Source organism: Manis javanica, chromosome 17 (genome assembly GCF_040802235.1).
Source record: "Manis javanica isolate MJ-LG chromosome 17, MJ_LKY, whole genome shotgun sequence".
Lineage (NCBI taxonomy): Eukaryota > Metazoa > Chordata > Mammalia > Pholidota > Manidae > Manis > Manis javanica.
The window spans coordinates 1417041-1426162 of record NC_133172.1 but is presented as its reverse complement, the minus strand read 5'-3'; the positions used below and the strand labels follow the sequence as shown (position 1 = coordinate 1426162).

The 9122-nt window shown below is 48.3% G+C and overlaps 1 protein-coding gene across 2 annotated transcripts; it reads left to right on the top strand.

Annotated features, from left to right (window-relative positions):
- Positions 1-707: 707 nt before the first annotated feature.
- On the top strand, positions 708-8016 carry LOC118973812 (uncharacterized). Of its 2 annotated transcripts, none has more exons than XR_005063323.2 (4): positions 708-1187; positions 1989-2115; positions 3104-3283; positions 3818-8016. XR_005063323.2 is itself a non-coding variant. In XM_037025904.2 (4 exons), exons 1-3 carry the CDS (start codon positions 723-725, stop codon positions 3175-3177), a joined length of 666 nt encoding a protein of 221 aa, XP_036881799.1. In that variant the 5' UTR covers positions 708-722; the 3' UTR covers positions 3178-3219; positions 3818-8016. The 2 variants fall into 2 exon arrangements, 1 of the variants encoding a protein (XP_036881799.1); XM_037025904.2 differs by having other exon boundaries at positions 3104-3219.
- Positions 8017-9122: the final 1106 nt, after the last annotated feature.

Here is a 9122-nt window from a genome sequence, read left to right as displayed (position 1 = left end):
CAGTTTGTAAGCAATAAATGAGTTTTGAACTTTAATTCTCCCTTTGACTGATTTCAGCTTTTAGAGGTATTTCGCCCCGGAATTTTCTCTCCCTGAACTTGCAGATGAATAATGCCAAGGATCCTGCAGAGAGTTATCGTAGACTTCGCCTCCCACAGCATTGTACGTGAAAGCGTTGTGACGATAACTTTAATATTTATGGGACACTATGTAATAGGCACTTTTTAAGTAAATTCCCATGAGGAAGTTAGTATTCCCCATTTTAATCACAATATAGCTATGGTTCTTAAACGAGTGAGCAGCAAAGGGATTCTTAAAAGCACACAGCGCTGAGCCATTTGCATAGTTTCTGATTCACTAGGTCCAAGGGAACCACAGGGCCTACAGTTCTAACAGCTTCCCAGGCGCTGTAGACGGTTGATTTCTGCGGGCGGAGCATCGTCCTCAAGCCCACAGAAATTTGGAGTCTTTTATTTAGGAGGAAGCGAAGCCCCGCCCCAGTGGTAGGAAACCTGGGATGTCACTTCCCAACCGGTTCCAGCAGCGCCACTAGACCGTTGCCTGGGAGAAGGGAAATGACGCACGCCCGTGGGCACAGGCAGAGCACAAACTACATTACCCAGAAGGAGCTGCTTCGAGCTTCAGCCTCGAGCGTGGGCCAATGACGTCCCAGCAGAAGGGCGTTTCCTGCTACGTCGGGGCGGGACTTCCGGCCTCGCCTCATGAGAACATCCTTCCGTGAGCAGTTGCTGGTTGGATTACGGCCACGTGGACTGGAGCGCTACGGGGCGCTTCTCCCTGGGCGAGCTGAGGGGGCGAGTGGCGGGGCGGGAGCACCCCTGCGCCCCGGAGGAACCGTGACCCCCGGGCACGGGCTCCATCCCCCGGAGACTGCCTGCGACCGTGGGGCAGGCGCCCTCGCGCCTCGTGTTCACCAGGCGCCCCTGGGACCTCGCGTTCTCGGGGGCCTCTGCACCCGATCTCCGTCGCCGCGCCCCCGAGGGCGGCACCGGGGCCTTGTGAGCATTTTACATCATTTTGTAGCAAGGCTCGGAGTGCGACACGCCGCGGAGGTGACCCCGCCGAGGAGCGCCTGCGGGCCCGCCCTGCCCTGCTCGCCCTCCTCTCCGGGCCGCCGCCACTCCCGCGGCCCCGCGGGGACGGTGGCACTGATGAATCCAGCGCAGGTGAGTGGAGGGTCCCCTAGGGCAACGCCTGCATGGCCACCGCGCCTCCCCTCCAAACAGCTGCGGGTGTGCTGGGATTCTCCCCCTCCTTTCCTTGGTTCTGGGTCACGGGGTCCGAGGAGGGAGTCCCTGCTGGCCCAGGGCCCCGGGCCCAGGTCAGGTATTATGTGGCTGTGTTCGCGTTACTGGCAACCAGGGAAATAACGTCACAAGGGTGTCCCAGTCACGGGAACAGGTATGTACAGATACTGGGAGGTGAGACCGAGTTGGGAGTGACCAGGGGCTAAATTGCTTTTTATGGAAACACAACAGGGGGCAGAATTCGGGCCTGGAATGGTAGCCCTAGAGAGTGGGTTTCTCAAATGAAAGTTTGGAGCAGAGGACAGAGGTGACTTGATACAGACCTCATTCAGTAGGGGTCCCTCTGGCTACAGAGTGGGAACTGGCGGGGAGGCCGGGAGACCAAGGAGAATGCACGCCGAGGACTTTAAGGCCTGAGTCCTGGCAGTTTATGGGAGAAGGCTGAGCCCAGTTTGGTCGTGTCTGGGAAGCACGGTCTCAAGGGCACCGGGAGAACCGGCCGGCAGGAGAGCGTCTGGTGCCCTTCGTGTCAGACACGCAGCTCCTGTAATACCTGCCCGTGCTCCTGGTTCTGCTCTGGGCTGCGCATACTGATCACAGGGGCAGGAGAGCGGGCACTAGTGGCACCAAGGCCTGGTGTGCCCTCATTTGGGGGCTGTGGGAGCAGCACGACCTGGGGAGAGGCGCTGACTTTGGGCCCAGCTGTCCGCTTTATGACAGGGCTGTGTGACCTTCGAGGATGTGTTCGTGTACTTTTCCCGGGCGGAGTGGGAGCTCCTTGAGGAGGCGCAGAGAAGCCTGTACCACGATGTGATGCTGGAGAACTTTGCGCTTGTGTCCTCGCTAGGTAAGCCTCTGTCGTCGGTATCCATTGGTACGTGGCAAATTACCCCAAAGCTTAGTGAGTTGAAAAGACAAACACGGTTCTGTCGGTCAAGAATCAGGCACACCTGGCGTGGATACGGCTAGCTGAAGGTCTTCGTGACCTTGTCAGGCTGTGTAGGCCGCTGTCTCAACTGAAGGCTCGGCTGGAGGGGAATCTCCCTTCAGGGTCACGCACGAGCAGGAGGCTGTTGGAACACTGTCGGTCTCTGTCCAGCTGCTGGCCGGAGCCCTCCCTGAGTCTCTTGCCACATGGTTTTTTTCCTCTGTAAGGAGGTCATAACACGGCAGCCGGTGTCCACAAGCGTGAGCAAGAGCCAGCATCTAAGAAGCGGGTGTTTTTGTAACCTATTTTCAGAAGTGACAGCTCATCATTTTTGCCATTTGAAAAGAGCTTTTAGGTCCAGCCCACACTCAGCTGGAGGGACTTAACAAGGACCCGGATACCAGACGGCATTTATGATAGCCACTTTCCGGGGCTGGATTTTGTTTCTCCCTTTATTCCCAAGGAGCAGCTCTCTGTCTTACGGTTCTATCGTGGTTCCGCTCCTTGGATTCCTGGGATAGGTGGTGTGAGTATCAGGGCCGGCAGTGGACACCTCCTGTGCCAGAGCAGCCCCGACTTCTACTGTCCCAGACCTTGGAGAGCAAGGATATGGTCAGGAGTCGTGCAGCCTGCCCAGCAGACCCCAGATGGCCTGGCCACCCCTTGGCTGGGTGACTCCAAATCCTTGGCCTCTCTGGGCCCAGATTTCTTCCCCCTCCTCTAAGTTGGTATTTCTTGTGGGGCTTACGGTTCCAGGAGTTGCTGGCACTGAGGTGGTCACTCCTTGTAAAGAACAACAAGCTGTTCCTGCAAGATGCTTTTCCAAGACTCTTTTTTTAAATCAATAATTTCCTTTTCTGTGGAGAGGCTCACTGCTGTCCACTCACCAGCTCTTTTTTCCCCTCAGGACTGGAGGTTTCCAGGCCCCATGCAGTTACCCAAATGGAGCCAGAGGGGAGCTCAGGGTACCTGAGAAGGTAGACCCAGCTGCAGCCCCAGGGAAGAGCCAGATGCCTGGCCCTGGTGAGTGGAAGCTGTGGAGCGGAGACACCAGCGCTGGCTTCACGTCATCCCAGCAGTCTTCCAGGTGTGCTGTGCCGTGGCGCCCACACCAGTGACCTCATGCCACTCCCTCCCGTTTTTTGGTGCTTTGCTCACTGTCATCTCTCCTCTGACCTGAGGCGCCCTTCTGGGCTCCGCACCGTGTCTGTCCCTTTGTGGGCGCTGTCTGCGGTCTCCACAGCACTGGCTTTCATTTACTATGTCATGACTTGTGCACATACCCTTGAGTTTCCCTTGAAGACAAAGTATTCGGTTTCAGCCAGATTCTTCCGGCCCTGGACAGCCCCTTTTGCACAGCACCCACCTGTCGCAAAGAACCAAGTCCTTGCTGTCAGATGAGTGGCAGAGGAGGGGGCTGGAGACCCAGTTGCCCCCCCTGTACCCCATCCCCTTGGCCACCCTGCAGGGCACAGCAGCCCTTCCTTATCCCAACTCTAAGGCTCGAGCACTGCCTCTAGCTCCATAGACTAGTTCCTGGTTGTATCAGACACACATTTGTTACAGGATGCCACTTGCCACCAATTAAATATGCCCTTCACCAACACTTATCTTCCTTCAGGTTGTTGGCATGGATTGGAGGATGAGGCTACACTACACCTTGTGGGCAGGGTCACAGATGCTCCCAAGACAGGGCCTTCCACCCAAAAGGCCCACCCCTGTGACACACGTGATTCAGGCTTGAAAAACATTTTTGCAGCTGGATGAGCTACAAGGAACACTGTCTGGGCAGCACGCGTATACCAACATGTGAATAACGGAAGAGAGACTTCTGGGGTAGTGTCAGCCTTGACCGGATGCAGAGGTAGTGAAGTGCAGAGAATTCTTCAGAAGGGCAAAGGGGCAGGCCTCGTCTGTGAAGAGCTGCAGATGCCATGTATCAGAGAAGGTCTTCATGTGCAGGGAAGGCTACAAGAACTTCTTGGCCAGCTCTGGACTTGACCAACGCTAGGCCCCTCGCAGAGGAGCCACACAGGCACACTGGGTAGGAAGGCCTCTCTAAGCTGGCCCTTGTGTATTGGATTCCCATTGGTCAAGACAGCACAACCTGACACTGCAATGCCTTCCACTCCTTAGCTGCCCTTGTTGGAGGGAGCCTCGCTCCGAGGTCAGCTGAACTCAGAGAGTCTCAAGGGATACCCAGCTGGGGCGAACCAGGGAATGATGAGGACCATCAGATTCTTGAAGTGCGCATGAGCCCAGGGATAGTTTCCCACAGGGAACTTCTCCCTAGAAAGATGAACTCTGGACACAGTTGCATAGGGGCTGATGTAATTTGTGCTCAAGAGTTTTGCAGGAGTGAGTCTCCCGGAGACGCTTTCATGACCAGAACTCACAGGGACCAGGCACAGCTTCCATGGTCTGTATGGGAGGAATCTGCACAAGTGGAAGGGATGCAGGGAAGGGTTTAGCAAGTGTTGCTGTGTTGTTCAGCATCAGCAGATCAGACGGAAGTGCAGCCCTGTGACTGCAGTGAATGTGAGAAAGTCTCAAGAGGGCAGACCTTAGTCAACATGAGGCTTTACACTCTTGACACTGTGTGAGTGCGTCTCGTGGGAAGGCCTTCAGCCGTCGTCAGAGCTCAGGTAGCTCTAGCAGAGTCACATGGGAGAATTTACAAATGCACATGTGGAAGTCTCTTGTAAGAGCTCTGTTTTTGTCCAAAACAGTATTTTACACTCCAGTGAAAGTTTCTTCAGGTGCGAAGCATGTGGGTAAACCTTTCGTGACAGCTTTTTTTTACTCATCACTTGAGAGGTCTCACAGGAGAAGCCCTGAGTGCAGGGAGTGTGGAAAGGCCTTTGTGCATCCTTTCATGTTTCCTGGCGTAATAGGATCCACCCTGGGGAACATGCCTTTTAAGTTAAAAGAATTCAGAGAGCCTTTTGTGACAACTCTTTGCTAACTCAGCACGTGAGGAGTCACACTGAGGGAAACCTCCAGTGGACATAGTGAATGTGGACAGACCTCAGGCTTGCTTCCTGTCTCCCCCAGTCTGGAGGTATTCATGCTGGGGAGAAACCATGTGCGTGGAGATGTGGGGAAGCCTTTTGCCAAGTAGACTACCTGAGGCAGCATCAGAGAACTCACACTGGGGGAAGACCTTGTGAATGTAACTCATGAGGAACATCTTTTGGCCAGAGGGAATATCTTACTTGGCATCTAAGAAATTATACCAAAGAGAAACCCTGTGTCATTGCTGTGAGGGGATCTGAGGCAGGTCGCCCCTTGCTGTCAGCTAAAGGGTCTTACAGGAAATTGATCCAATCTGGGACCTTACTTTGTATCTGAGAATTTATGAAGGAGAGAGAACCAGTGGCTGTTGTGTAATGACAAAACTGTCAAGTATAGTTTTACCATTGGTATGCACTGAAAAGAAATCACAGGAATATTAGAGAAAGAAAAAGGCATAAGGGAGGAGGAAGAAAATAAGCAGATTTAACAAAAAGTACAGTCGGGGCGTTTGCAGGTTTCCCTGACGCCCATGGCAGTTTGTTGATTGTTTTTTTCTGTTGGGTGGCAGGAGAGGAGCTTGAAAGACGGAAAGGCCTCATTCCCTCCCTCTGACTATATACACTCTCTGTTTTTCCGGGTAGGAGAGAGTTGGACACTTGAGGGAAGCTCTGCAAAAGTCATTGAAATGTTTCTTTGTCCCAAACATTGAGGAGCATATGTCTTTGAAAAGTGTTAAGCCTTGATTTATGAAGCAATTAGAACTTAAAAGAAATTAGAATATTAAAAATATTGTCTAAAGTAACTATGCCTAAGGACACACGTATGAATGGTTACTGTACCATTTAAGGCTTCAATTATTTCTTTATTGAGATATAATTGACATATGACATGTAAGTTTAAGGTGTACAACAATACGCTACATATCGCGATATGATTGCTGTTGTGCCAGCTAACACCTTTTTCATGTCACAGAATTATTTCTTCCAGTGGTGGGAACAATTAAGATGCAATCTCTTAGCAAGTTTGATGTTTATAATACAATTTTGTTGTCTGTAATCCCTGTACTGTGTGTTAGATCTGCAGGACTTAATCTCTTAGTTGCAAGTATGTAACCTTAAACAACATCTATTGTGCCCCACCTCCTAGGCTTTGTAACCATCATTCTGCCCCCTTTTTTCAAGTTCCTTTTTGTTTAGATTCCACGTATAAGGGATATCATATAATATTTACCTTTTTCTGACTTATCTCACTAGCATAATGTCCATCCATGTTGTCACAACTTGCAGGATTTCCTTCTTTCTCATAGCTGAGTAATATTCCACCGTATGTGTATATATATGTGTGTGTGTGTGTTCAAAATCTTTATCCTGTCATTTCTTGATGGATACTTAGGTTTTCCCATAACTTGGCTGTTGTGAACAATGCTACAGTAAACCTGGGAGTGCACATACCTGTCTGATACACTGTTTCATTTCCTTTGGATATATATACTCAGAAGTAGGATTGCTGGATTATATGATAATTCCATTTTTAATTTTTTGAGGAACCTGCATACTGTTCTCCAAAGTAGCTGGGCCGGGTCATCATCACAGTACATAAAGGTTCCATTTTCTCCACTTCCTTGCCAATGCTTGTTTTCCTGACAGTCATTTTTACAGGTGTGAGGTAATACCTCCTTGTTTTGATTAATTTCCCTAATGATTAGTGATACCAAGCCTCTTTTCTTGTACTCATTGACCATTTGGATGTCTTCTTTGGAAAAATGTCTATTTAGTTCTGCCTGTTTTTTAATCAGATTTTTGTTTTGTTACTGAACTATCTGAGCTCGTTATAAATTTTGGATATTAACCATTTATCTGACACATAGTTTGCAAATATTCTCCCATTCCATGGGTTACCTTTTTATTTTGTTAGGTGTTTCTTTTGCAGTATAAAGGCTTTGAAGTTTGACGTAGTCCTACTTGTTCATTTTTTTCTTTTGTTTATTGTGCCTTTGGTGTATCCAAAAAAATTATTGCCAAAACCAGTTTTGTGGAGCTTCTCCTTGTTTGTTTCTAAGAGTTTTGTGGTATCAGATCTTATGTTTAAATCTTTGATCCATTTCAAAACAATTTTTTGCGAGTGGTGTAAGAGAGGGCCCCAGTCTCACCTTCCTGCGTGGGCTTATCCAGTTTTCCCAGCACCGTTGTTGAACAGACTATCTTTTCCCACTGAAGTGTTCTTGGCTCCTTTATCAAATATTAGTTGACTGTATATGTGGAGGTTTAGTTCTGGACTCCTATTCTGTTCCATTGTATATTTTTATGCCAGTATCATCTTGTTTTAATTACTATAGCTTTGTAGTATAGTTTGAAATTAGGAAGTGTGAGGCCACCAGTTTTGTTCTTTCTCATGACTGCTTTGGCTTTTGTGGTTCTATACAAATTTTAGTTTCTTTTTCTATTCCTATGAAAAATGCCAGCGGAATTTTGATAGGGATTTCATTGAATCTATAGACAGTTTTGAGTAGCATGAACATTTTCATATTACCTCTTCTAGTCCATGAACATGGGATGTCTTGCCATTTGCTTGTGCTCCTTTGATTTCCTTCAACAGAATCTTACCATTTTCATTGTACAAGTCGTTCACTTCATTGCTTAAATTTATCCCAATTCTTTTATTGTTTTTGATGCAATTTGTAATGGGATGGTTTTCCTTATTTTTCAGATGCTTAATTGTTAGTATATAGTAATGCAACTGATTTGTGTATAATTATTTTATATCCTGTAACTACTGATTTCATTCATTAAAGCCAACAGTTTTTTAGTTGAGTCTTTGAAATTTTCAATATATAAGATCATATCATCTCATCACAACAGTTTTATTTCTTTGTGATCTGGATCCCTGTTTATTTTCTTATCTTGCCTGATTGCTTCAGCTAGGACTTCGAGTGCTGTGTTGAATAAGAGTGGTGAGAGAAGGCTTCAATTTAAAACAAAGCAAAGGACAAGGCATTTCTTAAAAACAAAACATACATTCAATTTAAATTCTTGATAAGTCATGAAAAAATAAACATGGATAAAGAATCTCATTGTTTAATGTTACAAGACTGTGTCAAATGTTGGTGTAAAGAAAAGTGACTGCAGTTTGTCGGAGGAGTGAAGATGGGTGTGAGCAGGTAGACGGGAGATTTACATTTTCCCCTGTGGATTTCTGCCCTTGGTACTCTCTTCCGGTGGGGTGTTGGGGATTCTCTGAGGCTAAAGGTTAAGCGGCATGACGTGATTATTGTTACTTATGTTGAAAACAATTTTTTTGTGCATTTTTTTGATATAAAAGAAATTACATTCTCCCTTTGGGCCCTCCTCAGAGCCTTTTTAGTGACCGCTGGCGTAGTTTTGCATCACTGTGGTGGGCCAAAGCCATTCTGTGGTGCTTTACCACATTTCACCACGCATGCACTTCCAAACGGATCAGTAGGCCCAATACTTAACACTTTTAAAATGACAACACGTATAGTTTTCTGTTAACCTGGGGAAGAGCGTTGCCTCTCATGGGCTCCCCCCGCGTCTGTGCTCTCAGGAGAACTGTGCTGTGCTGTGGTGTGGCTGTACCTGTAGCTGAGCTCCTGGGTCTGTTAAGTGCTGAGCAGGATGTTTCTTCCTGTGCCTGGGAGCTCTTTGGACAAGGCAGCATGTTCAGAGACCTGGGCTAGCGGGGATGAATGACCCTGAGGCTTGTTCCCTCATTTTTTTCCCCATTTGAACCAGCTAGTCTTCACTTCGTGTCCAGTCAGAGGCCAACTGTGACCTTGTTGCTGTTTGTCTCCATGGCACCCTAAACTTCCTTCCCCAACCCTAAAGCAAATGCCAATTACTGCAGTTTTCTTAGATTCCCTGGCTGCTGTCGAAACTGGATTCCAAACTGGTCAC